Below are 26,173 nucleotides of genomic sequence, written 5' to 3'. Positions count from 1 at the left end.
TTTTATCAAAATTAACAGTATACAGTACAAAATTTGCTGAAGGGGATGTTTTAAACAAGTTGTAACCTAAATATTATGCAGAACATATTACTTCAGCTGAAGTATTTGTATCAATGGAGGCCGAAAGACTCCACTTGCCACATATTTATATGATTTTAGGATTTATTTTTCCACAAAATGTGTTGCTCACTGTTCAATAAAAAGTATATTTCAATATATATATATTTTTGCCCCCATTTTTCATGAGCTGAACTCAAAGGTCTAAGACTTTTTCTATGTACACAAAAGGCCTATTTCTCTCAAATATTGTTCACAAATCTGTCTAAATCTGTGTTAGTGAGCACTTCTCCTTTGCCGAGATAATCCATCCACCTCATAGGTGTGGCATATCAAGATGCTGATTAGACAGCATGATTATTGCACAGGTGTGCCTTAGGCTGGCCACAATAAAAGGCCACTCTAAAATCCGAAAACCAGTCAGTATCTGGTGTGACCACCATTTGCCTCACGCAGTGCAACACATCTCCTTCGCATAGAGTTGATCAGGTTGTTGATTGTGGCCTGTGGAATGTTGGTCCACTCCTCTTCAATGGCTGTGCGAAGTTGCTGGATATTGGCAGGAACTGGAACACGCTGTCGTATATGCCGATCCAGAGCATCCCAAACATGCTCAATGGGTGACATGTCCAGTGAGTATGCTGGCCATGCAAGAACTGGGATGTTTTCAGCTTCCAGGAATTGTGTACAGATCCTTGCAACATGGGGCCGTGCATTATCATGCTGCAACTCCATAGAACATAAAAGAAGAATTTTTGCAGACTTTTCCAGCATTTTGTTTCCATTTGCTTGGCTGCTTTAGATCATGTCAGGAATCAACTTAGGGCCAGTTGCATAAACACAACCATTATGTTAAGACTGTCTTAAGAACTGGTTTGACCAGCCAGCGACTAGGAATGTTCAGTCTTACTTTTCAATCTCAGTACTTTTCATCTAATAATTAAATTTTATTTGATTTTAATGAATAAAAGTTATTTTTTAATAGTTTCAGTTTAAATAAACTGGTATAAGCATGTAAAAGGCTCCAATATATGCCCTCGTCTGTGTTAATTTTTCACCAAAAAGCATCAGTCATCAATTTTTACTGACGTGCAGTGGCAACAGAGTGATTAATGTCATGCTGACATTCTTCTGACAGCTCTGTGCCAGAGCCAAGTGGGACATGCTAGGACACTGCTCAGTTATGGATCTAGCTGTCAGGTTTTGATAGAATCTAAGCTGCTTTAATAACAGAAGAGCTTTTGAATCCATCGTTTTATCAGCAAAGCTTTCAAATTTAGGGCAATGTGACATATTAATGAAAAATGTACCAAAACCGCCCATTTGAGGTTTGAAGATTAGAGCAAAAGGTTGCAAGTCTCCTCTCGATGTGACTGACAGAAAGGCCCTCAAACTGCAAGAGCTTTTGCTCAGATTGTTGCATCTGTTATTGTCCCATGAGCCCACAGGCTGTAATAGCTTTTGTGTCTGCTTTTCTAGTCTCGCTGGGTTCGGCTTTATTAGTTCCTGCCAGGGTCTGGCCCACTTTGCTTTGCTGTCTGTGTTCAAACAAAGTTATTATCTAATGAAGGCTACTATGGGACAGAAAGACCCCCCCCCAAACAGTAGCACATTATGTAAAATGGGTATAATTTTTCACGGTCCAAAGATGAACGAGCACAATTAGCCACATGCCTGCCTTGACACAAAAAGCAAATCGCCGCGAGTCCTACAGAGCACTAAATGTGACCAGAGGCTCAACCATCAGTAACACTCCGATCATTAGCAACAGGGGTGTGTAAAACTACATACTAGACCTAGAGACTTAAGATATTTATCACATTGATACGCCTTTATCATAGTCCTTACAAAAAACGATTAGGCCTATGCTTAATAACAGGAGCAATGTTCACAGCAGGCATTCACAGCATTTGAAGTCAATAATTGACAATCATTTTCTCTAATTTATTGTCAAAGGTGGTGGATTTTTTTAAGAAAGGCGATTCTTTGATGGTTGTAGTAGTTTTGTTTTAAAAGGGGATGGATTTAAAGAAAGTTTTCAGAGTTTTACTATGCAGGCAGCCTAACGGCTACTATCAGAGTAGTTGTCAAACTAAAATATAGCATGCTAAAAGTGCAGGGGAAAATGTCTCTAAACCCATCCATGTTAAACCGCTGCTTAAAGAAAAAGTAAAGCTAAAAAATGAAAACTATTTAACTTCACAAATCAATCACTCAACTAATCAATCCTTAGCAGGGTTTAGCTAATTAGCATCAGCAGTCAGCCTGTGCTGGGAGATGCCATACTGTAACTACACCATTATGGGGACATAAAAACTCATCTTACTCCACTGACTCTAAGTTCCTTTACTAGCTGCTAATAAACTTACCTTGACACTAAATATTGCTAAGATTAATAGTAGGTACTATTATGGGTGCAAAATGGTTATATGTACACCAAAGTGCATTTTATTTTATTTTACTCTAAACTAAATGGCACAAAAACTCACAACAAAAGTTTTGTTGTTTTCAATAACAATAGAAAATGTAAAAGTATGGTATTTGGGGTAAAAATTGCCTCTACTGCAGGGGCTAAAGGCACAATAATTTAAGTGATTATAAATAGCGGACTGATTTCCATTTGTTTGTCACCTAAAAAATGTTAATTACCCCATGATTTACTCACCCTCAAGCCATCCTAGGTGTATATGACTTTCTGGTAGCAATTAATGGAATGCGATTATCATGCGCATCTCATCAGTAAAGCCGGATCTGTGATCAGTAGTAAATCTCCAGCACGTGCTTTCAGATGGAGCGGCATTTACTACACAGAGCCGTAGTTCACTGACTATATTGCGTTCATTATCGCAGGCAAATCGTCTACAATTATGAACGCAATATTGCGTAGCTTGTCAGTGCTGCTCCATCTGAAAGCACATGATGGAGATTTACTACTAATCACAGAACCGGCTTTACTGACGAGATGCGCATGAATATCGCATTCCATTAATTGCACAACCCTACGTTCGTTCACGAGAGAGAAGTTCCAGCAGATGATGTAGGATGTAGGCGCAAGCACCAGTGAGAATATGCTAGTCTTGTGAGAACCAAAGGAAGACCAGTCTCCTCTTGGTTTTTATCAAAATCCTCGTCTAATTCGTGACTGGTGTTTTGTTCTGCTCTCTCTCTGTGCTTCCGTGTACATCACTTCTCAGAGTTTACGCTATGTCTACGCTATGTCTTACATCATCTGCTGGAACGTCTCTCTCGTGAAAGAGCGTACGACAGTTAGCAAAGTTAGAGGTTACAGTGTATAAAGTTTTAAATATGGATATTTTTCTTATAAAAACGCATCGATTTGCTTCAGGAGGTGTTTATTAACCCCCCGGAGCTATGTGGAACTGATGGATGGATGCACTTTATTGGATTTCTATTGGACTATTGAATATCAACAGCCATTCACTGCCATTATAAAGCTTGGAAGAGCCAGGATATTTAACTCCAATTGTTCTCGTCTGAAAGAAGAATGTCATATACACAAAGGATGGCTTGAGGGTCAGTAAATCATGGGGTAGTTGTCATTTTTTGGTGAACTATCCCTTTAAGCTGTTTATCCATCTTATAGATAATCACCATGTATAGAAGGAAACCATTATATTTAAAAACATTACATTATTCATAAAAATATTTTTATTGTTATTACTGTAAACCCATACTAGATTATTATGGGATTTCCTTTAAGCGGTGTGTGAAGCTTTCAAAATCTTTGTTTTTTAATGTTTTTTTTCCTGTATTCTAAATGACAGATTATTTTATCAAAATTAACAGTATACAGTACAAAATTTGCTGAAGGGGATGTTTTAAACAAGTTGTAACCTAAATATTATGCAGAACATATTACTTCAGCTGAAGTATTTGTATCAATGGAGGCCGAAAGACTCCACTTGCCACATATTTATATGATTTTAGGATTTATTTTTCCACAAAATGTGTTGCTCACTGTTCAATAAAAAGTATATTTCAATATATATATATTTTTGCCCCCATTTTTCATGAGCTGAACTCAAAGGTCTAAGACTTTTTCTATGTACACAAAAGGCCTATTTCTCTCAAATATTGTTCACAAATCTGTCTAAATCTGTGTTAGTGAGCACTTCTCCTTTGCCGAGATAATCCATCCACTAAGCTATGCCATTTGCCCTGTTCTACCTTATATTAAATGTGCATTTGTTTTCTCAATATTTTTGTTGCCATGTTTTATCCAAGCCCATTTAAGCAGGTTTTTAGCTACTTGGCTTAAAAAAACAGATAGTTCACCCAAAAATCTGTCATCATTAACTCTCCCTCCTGTTGTTCTAAACTAGAATGAGTTCCATTGTTGTGCAGAACACAAATGAAGATATTTGAAGAATGTGTAAAGTGTTTTTGTTCATAATGAAAGTCTTCTAAAGCAGCTACTATAAAATTAGTAGCAGCTCTCTCGTGGGTCTGTATTTTCACATTCCTCCAATGTTTCTTCATCACTCTTACATGTAAACAGCATAAAGCAGCCCACTTATAGCTGTGCAAATACATCTACTGACTAAATGTGCCAGTCGAACTGCTGTTGAGATGAATGGGAATACTAATGGATAGCTCTCTCTAAGTAAATTAGAACGGATTGACACAGACCCAGACAGTGAAAGCTGTGGCAAAGACACATATTGTTGAAACAAGTGAATGTGTGAATGTGACCCCAGTGAATGTGTGCCCTGTAGGTCTGCTGAACAGAGGAGCTACAGCAGTGTGATGTGTCTTTTGCTTCATGTAAAGAGAGCACTGATTGCTTTCAGTGGCCCCTCTGGCCTTCAGCGAGTCTATTTCCATTATCCCAGCAATCGATTCGCTGCAGCTCCACCATCTCTCTGCCCTTTACTGCAAACTTTACCCTCTCTCTTTCTCTCTCTCTCTGAATCACAGAGTTACTCATCTGTTACTCAAACACATCTGTGTTTTCTTTCTCTCTTTCCATCTCAGATGTTGCCAGGGCGATTGAGCTGCTGGAAAAATTGCAGGAGTCAGGTGACGTCCCGGGTCACAAGCTGCAGTCCCTGAAGAAGGTTCTACAGAGCGAGTTCTGCACAGCCATTAGAGAGGTGAGATCTACTTTATGCATTGCTGTCACCTCTAAAGTTTAGCACCATAAATATATCCTCATATATCACAGGAATAGTTTGTCCGAAAAATGAAAACTCTGTCATTGTTAACTTACATCTTACTCATTATTTTCTGTGGAATATAAAAAAAGATATTTAGAAAAATGTCCAGGCTGCTGTTTTCTTATGTTTATAAAAAATATCCAAGTCTTCTGAAGCCAAAGCTTAAGGTACAGCCTGAAATTTGGAATACCTTTTTCTGATTGGACAATTGTGGATATCTATGGGCTCTTTCTGCTCACATACTGAATCTTCAACTGAAACATTAAAGAGGTGGTTCACTGGTTTTTCTCTAGGCTTGATTGTGTTTATGGGGTGCAGTCTAACATGTGTTAATGCTTAGTTTAAAAAAAAACGCCTTATTTTTCACATAATTTACCTTTATTCCACACCGCTCTGTCCCTTCTCTGAGAAACGGGCTGATCTTGTCCTGTTTTTATGAAGCCCCACCCTCAGAAATAGGCGATGGGCTCTGATTGGTTAGCTAGCCCAGTGTGTTGTGATTGGCTAAACCGCCTCTAGTGCGTGTCTAATCGCCCACCCCTCACCTCAGCGGCATGTGCTCCGGTTGTATTGTATACAACGACGTCGTTAATATCGCTTATCAGTTTGAGCCCGATTGAGAAGCAGAGGATATTATTGAAGAGGATTGTGCAGAACCTGTGCAAGCATGGCTTTTAATGGTACACTCAAAAAAAAAAATCCGTAAAAAAACTGAAACAGTACTGGCAGCTCATTACCCGGACTTTGTACCGTAATTAAAAAAAACTAAATTTTCCATTAACTGCCCACAGTAAAAAAACAGGACTTTTTCTGTTTTAATGGTGCATCTATATATATGGGGGGAAAAACTTATAAAGCAAAAAAATTCAGCAAAATATATGAATTGAACATGGTTTATTTTTACTTCATGTAAACATTCTTAAAAATGCATTCAATGGCTTTTGTTTGCCTTAAATTGGTTAGGACAAAACGATTTCATCAATCAATTACTCAATTAAATAAATTAATTTAACAATGTGTCAAACACTGAAAAATGCCTGTATTGTGGAAGACAATTTAGCTTTAAACAGTAACAGACAGAATTAGAAAAAGAAAACATGAGCACTCGTACAATACTGGTGTTGCACCAAACAGTGGTCACAAAATTTAAACTTTACAAACTGTGAAACAGTCAAGATTCAAAACATTGAATTAGAAAATGAGCACTCGTACAATACTGGTGTTGCACCAAACAGTGGTCACAAAATTTAAACTTTACAAACTGTGAAACAGTCAAGATTCAAAACATTTTTTCCTATAAGAGAACACAATATTGTTTATAGGGATAGTTCACACAAAAATGTGAATTCTGTCATCAATTACTCATCTTCATACCATTCCAAACCCATAAGACTTTCATTCATCTTCAGAACACAAATGAAGAGTATTTTTAATGAAATCTGGGTGCTTTCTGTCCCTCTATTGATAGAATATACGCAACTACCACTTTCAAGGTCCAGAAAGGTATAAAGACATCAATAAAGTATGTGACTCCAGTGGCCTAACATCAATTTTAAGAAGTGATGCAAATTATTTGTGGGGAACAAAACAAAACAAAACAAATTATGTATTTTTTCTCACAATATGAAGATCTCAGACACATTCACAATGCACACATGTTGAGTTGACATGAGAGCAGATGTTCTGACAATACAACCCATCCCAGAAGCCTTGGTCTTGTTACAAGCAGAGGAAAAGGGACACTGTATGCAAGCCTCATGTATTAAAGGTCCTGTTTTTTTTGTTTTGTTTTTTTGCAATTGTGCTCACATTGGTGCCTTTTTAAAAATGGTGTCAACACAACACGCAAGCACTGTGGTTCTCTCGTGAACATGTGCAGGATCTATGATCTATGCTAAAGTGAAAATGTTTTGTGAACAAAGCACTCATGTTGCTTCTTAAAATTGATGTTAGGCCACTGGAGTCACATACTTTAATGATGTCTTTATAACTTTCTGGACCTTGAAAGTGGTAGTTGCGTAGGCTGTCAATGGAGGGACAGAAAGCACCCAGATTTCATTAAAATGATCTTCATTTGTGTTCCAAAAATGAACAAAAGTTTTACAGGTTTGGAACAACATGTAACAGAATTTTCTTATAATATTTTTGGTGAACTCTCTCTTTAAGTTAGATTACTAACCTGTAATTCATGCTAAATTATCTAAGTGTTAAACTTCAATTGGCATGATTCTGCAACAACGCTTTCGTGTACAGCATTTGAAAATATGAAACAAAGATTTGTTCACTCATGCTTGACATTTCAATGTGAAACTAAGAAAACTATACAATTTGAAGTAGGAGCTTGTGAGATGCAGGGCTCCATGTGTTTGTGCACTCTTAGTATACCTCTCACCATGTGCCAGTTTGAGGAAACTACTAAACACAGCCTCCAGGTTTTCTTCCCCCCCTTTATCTGCATGTTTAGTCCAAGTTCCATTTTGAGATTTGAAAAAAGCTCACATATTACATGGATTTTCGGAGTAATGCATAGCCACTTGGTTGCCTTCATCTCAACCTTCGTTCAGGATTTCTTCACAGGATATGACAAAAAATTAAATTAATGAAACTGAACAGAGTAACATGCAGGTTATAGATGGAAAAGCAATCATACAGTATTTTAAGTTCATTGACAGGGCCGCTGCTGGCCAAATGGGTGCCCTCAGCAGAATTGTATTATTGTGCCCCCTCCCTCAAATATTATGGAAGTAAAAAAAAAAACACTACTATAGGGGTCAAAATAGAACTTTAAAAAAATATAAAATGTAAATAAATTGCAATTAAATTGTATTATTTACAAATTACACTTGTGGCTCTAGATAGTTACCTATTGCTATGATTTTATTAATACAGTTGTCGGATTGATTTTATAGTCTCAAGCATTCAGAAATCATGCAAAAGAAAATGAAGCAGTTTTACTGCGATAAATCCATGGTTAATTTTTGTAAGGGTTGTGATGTCCATGTGATTTTGTTGAAGAAATTATAGAGGCTGTAGCATTTCTATCACAAAAAGGTGACCAAAATGTAAAGATTAAGTGGATATTTGAATTAAATGTTTGGTCAATATTTAAACAAGGATTTGATCATCCTGTAAGTATAACAGCAGAAATTACCAGGCCTTTGGCTCCCTTTGCAGGCATTTGTAATGACATGTAGGCCTAATGTAGCCTAAATTTTTTTTTATTTTGTATTACATTATGTATTTTAACAGTGTTATTCAATCAATCATTATTGCCTCGTTGTTTTTATATAATGCATTTTAAGTCATTTTAAATGCTGTTGTTCGCTTAGGTCTGTTTTTATAACCACAAAAAAAATCTTAATACTTTGTAAACTATTATTTAAAGTAACAAAACCATGGTTAAAGGGATAGTTCACCCACAAATGAAAATTTGATGTTTATCTGTTTACCCCCAGGGCATCCAAGATGTAGGTGACTTTGTTTCTTCAGTAGTTCAACCATTGCAGTCTTTCAGTCATATAATGTAAGTGGATGGAAATCACGGCTTTGAGAGTAAAAAAAAACATACACAAACAAAACCAAATTAAACCCTGCGGCTCATTGATGTGTAAAGACACAAAACGATCGGTCTGTGCAAGAAACTGAACAGTATTTATATAGTTTTTTTACCTTAAATAAACAGCAACACAACCAAATGCTTTGTACACATTTCATAACATATGTGTTGCTTACTTCTGTATGAATTCCAGCGTAAGTATCATCTCCTCTGGGTATTTGTAGCTCACAACCGCAACAGGGGAGGAGATGTGGTCATTAACTTCTTGATCAACAGCAATCTTGAACTGCCCATCACCACAAACAAAAAAAGACATTAGAAAATTACTATATACATAACGACAAGCAGCTTTGAACACACCTTTGAAGCTGTGTTCAGCAACCAACTTCTTTTCAATATTTAACACTAATGTTAAATAAAAGCTGTTAATAAAACAGAATACAAACCCATGATAAGAATGCAGGGGTGCTTGAGAGTCACAGTACAGCAGCAATTACGTCCTGTCATTAGAAAGAAAACAAAACAAACACTATGAATGTCATGAACTGCTGTCACTTTAAAACATGACGCATATCTGACACACATCCGATCTACTCCCGTCTTTACGGTCAATTATTTTAGACTGTGTTGTTTACGAGGTCACTCGCCAACAACGGTCATTTTGGCATAATGTCGTGTACATTTGTCCATTACAGTGCGAAAGAGAACTCAATGCGCTGCTGGCGCGCTGTCTGATGTCTGATTCGTCAGATGCCCATGTTCACTCAGCCACTTCACAGACAGCCTGCTAGTAACATTACCAAATTTATTTCTCTTTTGCATGTTATGGTCCTTGTGTGTGTAAAACAAGACAATAAAAGGTCTAAACTTACCTCATTTGGCAGAAAAGGTGATAGTGTTATCCTTGAAGAATTTGCGATGCCAGATCTTCACTTAGTTGTATCTTCATCTCTTTTAAATTAAGAAAGATGTAAATGGTCTCTTCTTTTCTCGACAATTCCTCTGCCAGCTTTTGTTGAAGGCATTAAACTAACTAACGTTATGTTAGTACTGTGCTTCAGATTTATCACAACTGCTTCTCTTCAGTAATGACAGATGCTTGAAACGATATGATCAGCACTAAATACAGCGCATCAAAAACAATTAAAAGTTAATAAACAATTGAAAGAGTAACCTCCGTAAGTAAGATGTGTGACAATAAGCAGAAAAGGTTGAATGTGACGGCTCTGACATTCATTTGCCAAACAAGCCAGACCTTAACTAAATTATTGTTACGTCAACAGTTTATGTGACATTTAACAACATAGTCCATAATTTACCACGGAAGTGTAGAAACAGGTTCCCCAAATTCGAAAGCCGACTTTAAAGGGGTCATATGATGCTGCTAAAAAGAACATTATTTTGTGTATTTGGTGTAATGAAATGTGTTTGCGGTTTAAAGTAAAAAAAACACATTATTTTCCACATACTGTACATTATTGTTTCTCCTCTATGCCCCGCCTTTTTGAAACGCGTCGATTTTTACAAAGCTCATCGATCTGAAAAAGCGAGGTGTGCTGTTATTGGCCAGCTATCCAATGCGTTGTGATTGGCCGAATACCTCAAGCATGAGACGGAAATGTTACGCCCCTCTGTTGATGCCGTGTCCCAGCCGGAGCGATGACACAAAAACATTAAAACCCATTACAAATGAGGCATTTGTTGCATCCAGTGGGGACATGGGTAAATATTGCAAAGGCTTAGGAATGGACAATATTGCCCACGTAACAAGTAGGCTCTATGGCCCCCCCGGAAAGCAGTCAGAAATTGTATATGCACGTATAAATATGAAACTTGGTATACATATAGATCTCACTGAGCCCGACAACTTTCGTACTGCATGTCGTAAGCTCCACCCAACATGTAGTTGGCTATTCAGGGTTTTGTAAAAATGCATAAAAAAGGGCGTGCATCAAACATTTTAATACTCCTCCTAGGGTTTAATCCGATAACCAAACTTTCTCCTGTCTGTTTCCATTCATTAGAACAGGGGTCAACAGACTCGGTCCTGGACAGCCGATGTCCTGCAGAGTTTAGCTCTAACCTTAATTAAACACACCTGAACCAGCTAATCAAGGTCTAATACTTGAAACTTCCAGTCAGGTGTGTTGAGGCAAGTTGGAGCTAAACTCTGCAGGACACTGGCCCTCCAGGATCAAGTTGGTGACCCCTGCTTTAGAAAGACAAATAAATGCATCGAATCAGCTGATATGTACTGTACTGGCAATATATTATTGCTGTGACTACCTGAACCAGCTAATCAAGGTCTAATACTTGAAACTTCCAGTCAGGTGTGTTGAGGCAAGTTGGAGCTAAACTCTGCAGGACACTGGCCCTCCAGGATCAAGTTGGTGACCCCTGCTTTAGAAAGACAAATAAATGCATCGAATCAGCTGATATGTACTGTACTGGCAATATATTATTGCTGTGACTCAACCAGAATGCCAGAAGGTTAAATGCATGTCTTCCTAATGCCACCAGGGTGGCAGTGCCACCGGGGCTTGGGCCCGTTATCGTTGCTGCAAGACATTTTGTTTCTTTATGCTTTGTCATAGTTGTGGAATGGTATAATTTTCCATAACATTTTTATAATAGAAAGCTCTAGATTCTGAGTTCTATATTGCTATCTAATATACATAAATATCTTTAAATATTTTTGTATTTTTATTTATTCATTTATTCATTCATTTTTTATTTTAACTTTCTTTGATGCTATGAACCTTAGAAATTGGAGCCTGTGATTTTGAAAAAACTCTCATTTTTTTGTGGGTAAAATGCATCAGATGGTCCATAAACGGTTTGCTTATGTGCAGTCTGTGGTTGAGATTAATGTGGCTATATCTATGCATGAGGAAATGCGCCAAAACCGGACGTGGAACATCTGTAGAGACATGCCTCAGACTGCATATGAGATTCAGCTTATAGGTTGATACACAGCAGATGACACAACAGATGAATCGTTAAGTACAGTTTCATTTTATAGCAAAGTTTCTCATCAATCAAAGAGAACATTAGTGTGGTAAAAAAATTTGGTAGGACATCAATTCACACTCCCAGCATCCATCAGGCCGAGTTTCACCGAGCCGCGCATGGATGCCCTATGAGCTCATTTCATGGCCTGGCAATTGCGCGAGGTATCATATGGCGCAATCTGTCTCTTACATTCCCATAATGAGGGTGTGAAAGGACACTCGCGTGTCACAACGTCGACTTAATTTACAGCGCCAACAGCAAGGCTCTGCGTGGCAGGGACAATGTCAGTATGACAAAACATGCTGTGAAAATGTTCTTAACCACAAAATCTAAATAACAGAAAAATGAGTTGCCACAAACACGGAGCACATCAAGATCAAGACTATCAGTAACTATGGTGCCTAATGACAAGAGGTCTCCCTCCGGTCTATTCAGATGAGTCATCAGGCTCACTTAGCCATGTGAAATCATTGCCAAAACGAGGACAACTAAAGACACTAACCAACTACAGTGGCCAAAACATACCCTGTCAAAATCAGGGCGTCATCTCTCATGTGTCCTCAAAATGCTCATCAAGAAATGTTTCAGATTCAGTACAACTTTAGCTCTGTGATCAGCATGCTGCTAATTACCACAGGAAATATTTTACACTTAAAAAGTGTGTTTACAGTAAAGTGATATGTGAAGTTTATATGTTTCTGTCTGAAAATATGACAGTGTATCTTTTTTCTATCCACTAGTATGGCCAGATTTACTAACAGCTTGCACTAGCGCAAACTTTCTTTTGGTGTTAAAAAACTACTGTCAGGATTTACTATAGACACGCAGGGAAAAATTAGCGATGGACAGTTATTATTGCAGCTGACTTTATTGTATATGCATTAACCATATTTACCTCACACTTATTTTTTTATTATTATTTAAAATACCCATTACACAGTAAATCTTAAACACAAAAATGGATTCACACTCATTTTTTAAAATGTTTATAGTAGAATTTTAATTACAGAATACAGAACATAACAGAAGTGCGCTATTTTGCAAATGTCAGATGAGTGAATAAATGTACAAAAATTGATCCTTTTAGTAAGTCTCGCCAGTCTTTCTCACTCACAGTCTGTCAGGAAAAAGAAAAGAAAAAATAACATTAGTATATCATAATTAGTATCACACATTAGATATTATTTCAAGACAAGCACATAAATGAGTGTAAATCAGCACTGCACACATTCCTTTCTATCACCCAAGATATGAGTGCCTTTTTAAATTAGGAACATTTTTAAAAAGTGTAATTGTACCTCAGTTTTGAAGTCACAGTTTCATACATTTTTGGTACAGCAGGGGGAGAAAACATACAATAGCTTTCTTTTTTTTCTTTTTTTTATAAACAGTGGTTTACTGAACAATTTATGGCTCTGCCTTTAAATAAACTCAATTATAATTAAAATTTTCTTAAGGATAAAAAAATCTAACTTAGCTAATGCTATACAATAGGGAGCCCTATTAGAGCACATTACTAAAATATTAAAGGCTGCAATCAACAACAGAGCCCAATCTATTAAATTAAATTTCTATTTATTTTTAGATACAATAGCCAACACTAGAAAAAATGTATGCAAACATATTAACTGCACATTTGCACATTGCAATTTTCTAGCAACAAGCTGTGGACACTGAATTGCTTGCCTGCGGTAAAGGTAATGCTGTTTTATTGGCATTTTTCTGCGGTTGCAAAACTGATTGAGATTACATGACATGAGCATGTTTATTTTCATGTTATAACCGGTTGTAACTAGTAGAAAACCGTGGGGATGATGATATTTGGCTCACTCTGGTTTGGGTTATGGCACTGTTTTGGTTCAGTTCTGGCTAAAAAGATCTGGGCCACACTTTAGCCGTTGATATGATCCAGATCCGCGCCAAAGTAAATTTGCTGACTGGCTCGCTCTCCGCGCTTCCGCTTGCAGCTGTCTGTCACGCCACATCAAAGAGCGTCAAAACGGCATTTACGGATTTAATTTCCTTATAAAATATACATAATTTTAAAGATGAGACATTGTTTCTTATTGAAAAGAACAAAACACAAACCTTACAATTACAGAATGTAATGTATAGTAATAATGTATAGTGAAGATGTATTCACGGCTATGAATTGAAATGGATTAAGTTCCGCACGTGCAGTGGTTAAAATGATACTGTATTTGTTTGGTACAAATAAGTGTACCATTACAACCCTAGAAAACATTTAAAATACCAAAACTGCACTTACCTGAATAAGAATGTGTCTGGGCAAAGGCTGTTGTTGTAAATAGGGAGCTTTTTCATCATCTTCTTCTTTTTTAACGGCGATTGACAGAGGAAGCAGAGCGGGTAATAACGGATATATTTTCAGTAATCCACCAATAGGAATAAGGGAAGACACAAAGCAACCAATAGCATTGTTGAATGGGCTGAGATGTGGACTGCCTCTGACCTGCCAGCAGTTTATATGTGTTTTTCCAAACAAAAGCCAAAAGTTAACCATAAATTAACATATTCCATGGTGTGCCATAGCCAAGCCACATATGGCTCTCAGTTGTGTGCTATCATATGGACCATATACCTCAAAACAATTGTCATCCAAAAGAAAATTCCCTCCCATTCTAAATCCATGGCAAAACATATACGGTTAAAGTGTGGCCTGTATGTGCTCAGCCATGCCATACCTAGCCCAAATGTGACAGCTATCAGCCACATTTGGCCCAAACGCTCTTGCTATCTGGGTAGTGGTAATTTAATGTCTTTTTTATTTTTAAATAAGTGTTTGCTTTCCTACATCATGAAACTTTTAGTTTTATAAATGGGGGCAACCTATGAAGGATGAACAAATAATGTAATCACATTAAAAATTACTTTCAAATTCGGTAATACTTAAAGCTTTGAAGTGCTGGGAAAAGTTGTGTCAGGCATTTAAAAACACTCGAAAACGTTAGACCATTTCTGCCACAAGTTGTTCCTGTAGTTTTACTACGGGACACGTCTAAGCCCCAAATCTGCGGCAATTACGAAAATTTGCGAGCTCCTGCGAAAATTGCGCCGTTTGCATGATTTTGCGATAAATTCAGCGATCGCAAAATCCCGGAGGGGCTGATTAATATATGATACATAAAATTTTATATTTTTAAATGATAAGTGTGTAAAAATAATAGTCTTAAACACATGTAATATACAAAATAAAATAGTGAACTTTGACAGTCCTAAAACAATTTATTAAAACAATTAATTTCTCGCCAAATTTCTAGAAGACCCTCTAGTACACCTGCTGCCCCCCTGATCTAAGGGGCAAGTCTAAATTATTTTCTGTGGTAATCAAAGTTGTCAATGAGGCTTACATTTGGCTTGAACATTTCTTTAAGACAAATATCAACCAAATGATTTTTTACCAATTCAAGACCACAGTCAGTCCTATATATTGATCCAGTCCTAATTGACTGCTAAAAGAAAATCAGATATTATCCTTCTTTCTGGTGGTATCTGATCATGTTGTGCTACTGTAATGTATTTTTGAAACAACTGGGCTGACCTACAATGATCTCCTCCAGCAATGAGTGTTTTATGTTGTGAGAATGATTTCCCACAGTCCAGTCTGTCAGAGAGAGCATCACAACCACAAACATGAGTATGATTTCAAATGCAGCTCTCAGAGGAATACAACAACAGAGCCATTATCAACTGACAGCTTAGTCAATCAATGCCTACGCAGCTGCTATGGGGTCAGAGATGTCAGCCTCTGTCCTTAATAATTGTGTGTGTTTATGTGGAATAGCCTCTTTGTGCTTGGTGGGATGGACCTGCAAATGAGAAGTTCTTGCTGTGAATCAGGCTTCACTGACTGACTCTCAGCAGTGAGAAAAGATGGAAAGATTTAACAGAGAAGAGGGAGAACATGGTTTCAAATGAAAACAACTGAAATCATATTTCTCTTTATAGACAAGGCACCATGGTTACACAAAGTACCTCACTGCGGCCTGTGGGCGGGTTTTTCCATTGGCCAGAGTAGTGAGAAGTCAGAGTGATACACCTGTGTGTGTGTGTGTGTGTGTGTGTGTGTGTGTGTGTATGTGTGTGTGTCGATCTCACTGGAGGGAACACAGATATGGGTTAATAAAAGCCAAGCGAAAACCCAGTGAGCTGAGAGGAAACAGTGATCCCTCAAGACATGGGAGACAGGAAGACAAGGACTGAGCTGAGGTAAAACAGATATGGGTTAATAAAAGCCAAGCGAAAACCCAGTGAGCTGAGAGGAAACAGTGATCCCTCAAGACATGGGAGACAGGAAGACAAGGACTGAGCTGAGACATGATTGTAGGTAGACACAGAAAAACTGAAAGAACAACACTGTACATCTCACAAAGAACATTACTTTCATGACAATTCAGTAGTTTTGTACCACAAATTCTCATTACAATGATGTTGTGATGTCAAAATCATCAAAATTACATTTTCATTATTAAAATCACCATAAATTAATTAGAACAAATACTACTATGAGGTATGAGGTACTTAATGTAATATATTATAAATGTTTCCAATTTCAGCAATGAAAATTAGATTTTATTTGCATTGTGATGATGAGAATCGGTGAGCCAATGACATGAAAATAATCATGTCACAAGTAATGATAGGTCAATAGACATTCTTTTTTTCAAATTACACACTGAAATAGCCTGACCTTTATTGATATTCATGCATTTCCAAGACGCAATTTCAAGACACACAATCCCCATCCGTTGGGACACACACACACATGCACACAAGTATGGCTTCTGAAAGATTTACTAAGGTCCTAAATCTATTGATTTGTTCCGTCTGGTTGCATTGATCCTTCACACATCTATTGAAGTTCAGTCACTAAAGGTTAACAAATTAAAGTTTCTTCATTGGCACTAAACTAAACATAATAAGCAGCTAAAAAAGGATGTAACTATAGATGATTATGATTGAAAAACCTTATTAGATTATCATATAAAATGCTAGTTGGTTGTTCCATGATGAAGAAAGTCGGACTTTTCATTTTTAGGGTGAACTATTTCTTTACCTGAACAAACTTTACTGCACTTGGTGCAGAACTTCAAGAGGTTTTCCAAACATGCTGTATTTTTAAAAAGATGACAAGTCAGGCACATAAAATAACAACTAAGGTAAATATATAAGGTGTACAACACTGCTGTGCAGAAAACTATTATGGTGCAGCTTTCGGCGTGAAACATATTTCATATATAGATTGTCACCTCTGCTTAGTAACATAATCTATGTTTTTAATTGTAGACACTTAGCAGCCTCATTCATTTTTCTCAAGCCGTTTATAAAGGCTAGGGCTGTCAAAATTGCTGACAAACTAAATTCGAATTTTGTACTTAAATATTATCAATATTCGAATTATATTCAAATTTAAAAGGCATAATTTCAGTTAGGGGGAAAAAAAGCTTTTGGCTTCTCTCTTGAGGCCACAAGAGGGGCGCATCGAGCAAAGTATTTCTAATGCACGTTTCTTCAAAGCAATAAAATAACACGACTATCTTTGAAAAAAGTGCATAATGTTTAAAATAATGTTTCTAAACCATATATAGTTAAATAAGTTGCTTAAACAATTAGAAACAAAACAGCATCATGTATGTATAGTTTAATACAAAACCAATCACAAAGAGTACTTTTTTCACTTAAAAACATGATGCAGTGGGATGGGGGAAAACCTCTGAAAGTTTCGAGAATGTTTTTCATAAGTTGAACTTACATTAATTTGACATGGCTTTCTAAACATGCGGCTCTCTTGTGCGAGACGCGAGTGGAACGTTTGTGTGAACAGCTTGGTTTCAGTTTTGATGTAAACAACATCATCTCCGCATTGATGTTCTCTTTTTCCGCAATATTTTGAATGAGCAGCGCCGCATTTATTGGGTTCAACTGGATAGGCTAAAAAAAGCATTAAAATGCAATGACACCTACATCGTCATCGCATCTTGTGTGCCACTGATAAGACTGCGTGACACACACCTAAAATTCGAATGCAAATTTTTGCATTCGAATGTGGATTTTTCTTTTAAATTCGACGCATTTTAGAAATTTTAAATTTTTTTTGACAGCCCTACTAAAGGCCATCCGATAGTTCGTGCCTGTTGTGAAGATTTAAACTGAGTGGTTTAAAGTCAGTCGGCAGAGCAACAGGCATAGAAAGAGAAGGTTTTTTATCGCACTAATCTCTCAGTAGGTGGTTAGTAAAACAGCTAAAGATTCTGCCCAAGGTGCAGGAGGACAGATTAAAGAGAAAATTGTTATTTAGGGGAGAGAGAGCTGGAGCTTCCTGTAGCACCAGCTGCGTTTCAGAGGCGCTGGTTAATGAGATAAACATAGGTTCTTCAAATCCTCAAAGGACCTCAAGCTAATAGTCTCGTCCCTGGGTGGTGTGAATGCAGATATGGGCTCTGTGCACGCACCTACTTGTGAAAATATAGAACCGGTGATGAAAGACGTTGCATGTGTTACATTTTAGAAAGGAGTCTGTGGCTAGATCTGGATTAAGCTCTCTTTACAAACTATTTAAAAAAGTGTAAAGGTAGAAACTGAATAAAGCATAAATCTAAAAATAATTTATGCCAAAATGTCAAACAAACCGTTTTTGGTCATGTAGACCAGTGACGCTTTAGCTTTTTTTAAATTCTCATTGTCGCCATACATTTGAACACCACAGTAACAGAAACAAACTATTGCAAGCACATAAACACAGGAGATCTCAGGCATGTGTGTGTGTGTGTGTTTTGTGCCATTAAAGGAATAGTTCACCCAAAAATGTGAATGGAAATTAAATAAAAAATGATTCAGTTTCAGGCCATTAAAGATGTTGATGAGTTTGTTTCTTCATCGGAACAGATTTGGAGAAATGTAGCATTTCAACACAATGGATCCTCTGCAGTGAATGGGTGCTGTCAGAATGAGCAGATAAAACCATCACAATAATCCACACTCCAGTCCAATCAATCATCTTACATCTTGAGATATGAAAAGCTGTGTGTTTCTAAGAAACAATTCCATCATAATCTATAACATAAGGCTTCATCCAGTGGAAAAAGTCTATTCCTTGTTTTCCTAAGCTATATTATCAATAGAGGACTCATATTTAGCCAAGCCACGGTTTGAAGTTAAAAACACCTTAAGAGGGATAGTTCACCCAAAAATGAAATTTTTGTCATCAGTTACTCACCCTCATGTCATTCCAAACCTGAGTTTCTATCTTATGTTGAACTTACAAGAAGATATTTTGAAGAATGAGGGTAATCAAACAGTTGATGGTCCCCATTGACTTCCATAGTATTTCTTTCCCAACTATGGAAGTCAGTGGGGACCAACCACTGTTTGGTTTATGTACAACATAAGAAAGAAACTTATACAGGTTTGGAACGACATGAGGGTGAGTAAATGATGGCAAAATTTTTAATTTTGGGTGAACTATTCCTTTAATGATGAATTTGTTTATTACAAACACACTTCACTGGAGTGTGGATTACTTGTGGTTTATTGCGCTGCTTTTATCAGCTGTTTGGACTCTCATTATGACGGCACCCATTCACTGCAGAGGATTCATAGGTGAACAAGTGGTGTAATGCTGAATTTCTCCAAATTACTTATTATTATTTAACTTAATTATTATTTTTAACTTATTTTCCAGCGATATCGTCGACTTGATTGCACAGATACTATTTAAACTGAACTGAGCTCACTGAATTCAATGATGAACTGCCTTTAACTGAAAATTGAGTGTTTACTATTGTCCTTTTGCATTACTACACTATTTTCCTATTTAATACTGTAAAGCTGCTTTGACAATCTGTATTGTTAAAAGCGCTATATAAATAAAGGTGACTTGACTTGCTAAATCTTTTCCAATGAAGAAACAAATTCTTCTACATCTTGGATGAGATTGAGTAAATTTTTAGAAAATGTTTATTTTTGGGAGAAATATTCCTTTAAGGTGTGGTCACATTTACCTTTGTATGGCGAAATGCAGTCATCTCAATTGGAATCCACACGATAAGGACTTTTGTTTTAGGGATAGATGAAAAATTTCTCCATGCAAATTTCACATCAGATGTAAGTTTCCATGAAATTCCCTGCTTATACAAGTATAAAGCCGCTTGATTTAGAAGTTACCTTTGAGTAAGCAGTGCTTCATACATCGCTACTGTAGCGTCTCGACCAATCTGACACACTAATTTTTATTTGATTTAACAAATCAATTATTCATTAGATTAACAAATCGTCACAATCCCCTCACTCAATAAACTGGATGCCAGGATTTCTGCAAAACACCAGGCCCCCTGGTCCCCATGACAACTAATCATGATATCACTGGTTTTATGACCCCCCAGGAATGTGAGTAGAATAACCCACTCATTGTCCCCATAGGAAAGGCACAGTAGAAATGGACTGTGCTCTAATTAATTCATAGGAAAACCTTTCTTTGAATGAACACACATATTCTTCAGGCCACACTATTGACATTGGACCTTCTTTGCCAACAAAACTTCACCAAAGTTTTGCTAATGTGACCTTCGAACCAGAAGCTATCATTCAGGTAGCTTTCTCTGCCAAGACAGTTGTTGACCTAAAAGAAAAAACTGACCATAGGAGTAGTAACTTTAGAGAGAAGTTACCCTATTGCCCACTATAGCACCCCCTGTGGCCACATTGAGAATGCAACATGTTCTTGGTTTGCACATTATTGCGTTCTAACGAATTTCATTTCAGAATGTTAAATCAAGCTTTGTTTTGGGCTTTTATCTTAGAGCAAGGTAAAATATTGAACCATTTCCTAACAAATGGGCACTGTTTTGCTTTTTAATTACATAAATGCCATTGAATCACCAGTTTATCTGCAATCTATTACATATTCTACAAATAAACCTGGCTGACTTGAATTTGTAATGTCTACTGTTGCAGAATGCCTCACTGCTATTTATCCATGTTTTTCATCATTTTGATGAATGTAGAAGAACTGAAACAGATTTTTTGTTCTCTTTATTTTAATAGGTCTATCAATATATGCATGAAACAATAACAGTGAATGGCTGTCCAGAGTATCAAGCACGTGCCACAGCTAAGGTAGGTCTGACTTTATTCATTTCAAAAAATCACCTACCCTAATGTTTCTGTATTACACATATAATTATATATAAGCTAGACTAATAATAAAACCCTTTTCTGTCGTCTAATGAGCAATGAGATGAAACCCGTTAAATAAGAACATTTTCAAATGTGTTTCTCTGCAAACTGTCTTGATTTTATAAACACAGTCAGCAATTAGCCAGACCTGCATGCAAACACTTGCCAGTTGCTCTTCAGACACTGTTACTGAAACAGCATTCATTTAGATTCATACTGTGTGAAGAGTGCACTCTTGTGAGAAAGAGAGGAGACATAAAAATGAGAGGGGAAGAAGGCAATAGAATTGCTGAGTACTGGATGAGCAGAAATGCCTTGCTGAATCTTTAGTGGGAGAATTTCAGCCACACTTCAAAACTGGTTTATTTTGGGATGAGTCACAATCTCCAGTAAAATGTGGTATTTTTTTCCCATCTATCAGTCTAGCTATCAGTCACTTCAGCTTGCATATATCTCAGATTGACTTTAATTATATTTTGAGGAATAGACACTTTGCACACCTGAATGGTTGCAGGCAGGTGCGTTTGACAGATATGAATAAAAGAATAGGCCAAAGCTTGCAAATAACTCTCTTAATTCAGTGCTTTAAAACTTTTTCACATATAAGAGTAATATTTAGTTATATAATCACATATGGGAGTTATTTTTATAGAAACTACCGTAAGATTTAAAAAAAAAATGTTTTCAAAAGAAATCTCTTTTGCTCACCCTAGTGAAAAATAAATATACTAAAGTGTATTTGAAAAACATTTTTTTACATGCTAAGTGTACTACAAATACATTTATATATTTATGTACTTAATAAAAATACCCTGCAATTGTGCTTTTACTATACTAAACTGGTATACTTAAAATTCTGCTAAATTGGAACAACTCCTTTTGTACTTAATGCACTTTAATTGTGCGGAAGTAGTGCTGAAGTCCAACTAAAGATACACTGAAGTATATTTAATTGTGCTAAAGTATACTTCAGGTACACTTTAAATATCTTGCATTTAAAGACTAATATTACTCATCATACAATCCTCATCAATAGTAATATTAAAACACATTTTAGGCTTAATATTAAGAAATATCCATTGTGCACAAGTACTACTCCAAATAAAGTTTAATTATAATTGGTATATCAGTAGCCTAAGTCTTGAGCGATATGTCAGTAAATACGTTAATAGATTTGAACTATACTTAATACGAAATAAAAGTATTTCAACTATTACTTTTTTAGGGCACTAAGGCTGTTAAAGTTAAAAAATAGTTTCACTTTTGTCCCGAGACTCCTGTTCCGTTTCATTCCTGCTCTGTTTTTTGAATAAAAAAATTAAAAGAATCTTGACCCTGATTGGACGATCCTGAAACTAGCCTAATTTTAGAGGGCTCTTTAAGATCGATTAGTCGACTTGTCATTCAAGCAACCCACCAACTGCTTAATTATGAAACTATGTACTGTACTTAAGCACATACAGGGACATGCACCAATCGGCCAAATGTCAGAGCCCTGCCAGTTAAAGGCCACACTGCCGTCCAGAGAGTTCCACCCACTACTGTATCTCTCTCCGCGGGTGAACAGAGCACCAGACTCGTGCACAGTTACACCGTTAGACATTCACAATATACTCAGACCCTGCAATACCTTTTTTAAATAGCTCAATAGGCCGCACTTGTGGTTGTTGTTGTAATTGTGTTTTGATCCCAATTAGGCTTGCATTCAGTGTAATAGTCTCTTAATTATGCAAATCCGAGTGAAGACTTTCCTAGTTATTGAGGGCGTCCTTTGCATTTCAAATATCTGGAATGTTAAAATGTCTCCTGACATACACTAATGATTGTGTTTTAAGTGGTCATATTATAAGAAATCAAAGGTAACACTTTAGTATAGGGACCAATTCTCACTATTAACTAGTTGCTTATTAGCATGCCTATTATTAACACATTGGCTGTTTATTAGTACTTGTAAAGCACATATTCTCCATGACCATATTCTACATCACTAATCCTACCCAATACCTAAACTTAACAACTACCTTACTAACTATTAATAAGCAGCAAATTGGGAGTTTATTGAGGCAAAAGTCATAGTTAATGGTTTGTTAATAGCAAGAATTGGACCTTAAAATAAAGAGTGACCAAATCAAGTTTTCAAAAGAATGTGTGTACTATGAAACAGACTGTAAGTTTCAGAACAGAAAACTTCTTTCCTAGTCCAAAAAGACCATTGTTGAACATGACCGCCCACTTTTACACATCAAGGATGCCTCTTCAGTGTTCAGTGACTTTGCCCACCCAGTCACAGTGAAGTAAGGAGGAAGTAGGATAGATACTATTCATTAAAGCCAGGAGAAGATGTTTTATTCCAGTTGGTATATAACTAAGAATAATGTGCCCTTCATGTGCAGTTGGAAATATCATAATTTCGAATTACGCACATGAATGACCAAACCAAGTCATATTTACAAGTGGGAAACTCAGCATTCTAGAATAGATGATACATGAGTTGCCTAGTTGTGCTGTTGAAAGGGGTGCACAGAAACACTGATCTATAATAAACATGAGCAGAAAACAGATCTGTAGTGAATTGTAATGAATGATTTTGCAAGTTATTTTAATTTTAAATGCTGTGTTTCAGTCATTTTAAAGGTGTGATGTTTGGAACAGCTTATAGACAACAAGCGTGAAGTTAATCACTTGACTTTCACTGCTTTGTGTATTCACTGCTTTATGTATCACAAACATTTCATTTTAGGCTACTTCCACATTTTGATTCCAATTTGCATGTTTGACATCTCGTAATAATGTATGCAAACAGTACAAGTTTTCCAGGTACACTTGAGGGCACCATGAGAGTAAGATAGAAACGTGCTGTTCCTGGCTCTGCGTAATGTGTAGAGTGATTGACTAAAGCTTATTTTTAAAAAGTAGAAGTAATGATGTTACTGCGTAATTTAACAATTTCATTAAGAAAATGGCAGATGCTTTACAATGTCACACTTCATTCCAGCCTGCTTAAGGATATCATCTACTCAATTTTTGATAACATTTTACTAAAAAGCATGCTGGAAATCTCACATTCATTCCTTTAGGACAGGGGTTCTCAAAGTGGGGTCCGCGGACCCCTGGTGGTCCGTAACACATATGGCGCTTTTTCACTGCATTGTACGGCACGGTACGGTTCGGTACGGTTCACTTTTGGGGGGTTTTCCACTGGGTACACTACCTGGTACTTTTTTTCAGTACCGCCTCGGTTTAGGTTCCAAGCGAACCGTGCCGTTACCAAAACGTAACGTGTAAACTCTGCTGATCACTGATTGGCCGGAGAGAATCTTCACTACCTGCGTCACTGAACTTGCGGCACAAACACAACAGAACTGCTAGATTTAAATCAGCACAGTGAAGAATCGAATGCAACTGTTTGAACGAGCAAACCTTTTTTTAACAACCAAAAAATGGCTGTTTCGTTGTCTGTTAAGGAAGTACAGAAGTTCCCTTTCATGGGAACTTCGAACTGCGTCCTCTAGGGGTCGCTATGGGGAACGCCTCGTCGTGACCCGTGTCTGAAGCATACATTGAAAAAACACCAACTCGTTGGCCGGCGACAGCCATGACGTCACTACCGGTGCGACTACAGTATAAATAGGCACCGGGAGCACACATCATTCTCTTCTTCGTCTTCATTGACTGTTCTGTTTGAATTTCCCTTTTGCGATCGTCAGCTGTGCACGAGAGGATGATGTTATTTCATTAACATTGTCTGATTCAGGGGCCATTGGTCTGCTGGGATCAGCCCAGCAAAAGCAGGAAATAGCTGAGGAGGGCAAAAGCATTATAGCCATAGACATAGCGTTTGGGGATATGCTTTTTCTATCTATGGGCTGCTCTTTCAGGGTGCCACGAGAACCCCTAGAACGGTATTGAAGTGTGTGCACGTTATGCTTTGCCCCCTTTTCTAAAATCCACATAGCTGGTAAGTGTACTCCTCCTATATATCCTCTGGATACCTGCTTAACAGTGTGTTGCTACTAAGGGTCTGTTGAGACAGTTCCTTCAGCACATAAGCAGTGTCTCGTAACCTGAGACGTTCCTCTCGTTGATAGCAGAGGAGGGGATCCAGCGAGAGCTTGATGGGGCGACGCAGAATGAAAACATTTTTCAGGAGTTGCGGCAGTAGAGGTGTTAGTGTAAACTGTGTCTGCGCAATCACATTTTCCCCCTAATAACAGTGAAAACAACCTAAAATACTGCATAATTTTTCCTCATATAGATAAGACTAATAAAACATTCTACACTGTAAAGGGTCTACTTTTATTTGTGTACACTCACAATATCAACAAAATGCGGTACTTTTTAAAAATAAAGAAAACAAACAGGATTGTGCCATCTCGGTCTCCGGTCTGGAGCGCGTTACAAAAAATGAAACTAAAGCCTATAGGCTACTTGGCTCACATAGATAAGAAATATATATATAGAAAACTTGAAATGTCTACTTTAAAAAGAAGGAATTAAAATCGAAACATCTCCATGCAAGCATCTCCATCTGAGCAGAGAACACTAGTTTAATAATAAATAATAAAAATATCTCCTTACTGTTTTTTCAAGACAGTCATTAATTTTGATGTTGCTTTGTGGCAAGTTTTATGCTTGCGCTTGAACGCAGAATAGGCTAGCGATTTTCTCCCCAGTTTTAATCCAGTCTTCCGAACATTACTCTCCGCAGAAGTTCGTGTTTTTTTCCTGCACATAACATAATGAAGAGTTATTACATTTCTTTTGCTTATTATCTTTCATATTACTACATGTAAACAGTAGTGTTAGCTACTTTGAAGCACGTATAGGCTATATTTAGTAGTCACGTTCACAGCAGAAACTTCCATTATCCTCTTAGAATTAAAATATTTTATGGTTTCGTTCATCAAGGCATATTTTAAGTAAATTTAACATTTAAGGATATTTGTGTAACTGTAGCATATGATTATACTTGAAAAAAAGAGTAAAATGTACTGATACTTTTCTGTCAAGACATACATTTTCCCTTATGGAAATATGGAGATGAACAATGATTTTACTATAGTAAAAGTGCAGTAACCATGGATTGATTGTCATTTTTTTAAACCCACAGTTTAACTACAAATGTATGGTTAAAAGGTTAGTGTCATAAAATCATGGTTAATTTGAATGTGTTTTC

The 26,173-nt window shown here is 37.0% G+C and overlaps 1 protein-coding gene across 1 annotated transcript in view; it reads left to right on the top strand.

The window, feature by feature from the left end:
- LOC107590687 (protein lin-7 homolog A) overlaps positions 1-26,173 on the top strand; it is a 62,368-nt gene that overhangs the window by 20,919 nt on the left and 15,276 nt on the right. The window contains exons 2-3 of the mRNA XM_016279589.1: positions 5,053-5,171; positions 20,866-20,937. Coding sequence (XP_016135075.1) covers positions 5,053-5,171; positions 20,866-20,937 — 191 coding nt within the window. The remainder of the gene's footprint in view (positions 1-5,052; positions 5,172-20,865; positions 20,938-26,173) is intronic.

This window comes from Sinocyclocheilus grahami, unplaced genomic scaffold (assembly GCF_001515645.1).
Source record: "Sinocyclocheilus grahami isolate Dianchi unplaced genomic scaffold, SAMN03320097.WGS_v1.1 scaffold8.1, whole genome shotgun sequence".
NCBI lineage: Eukaryota > Metazoa > Chordata > Actinopteri > Cypriniformes > Cyprinidae > Sinocyclocheilus > Sinocyclocheilus grahami.
Note: the sequence above shows the minus strand (reverse complement) of the source record. Positions and strands in the feature narration are given on the sequence as shown.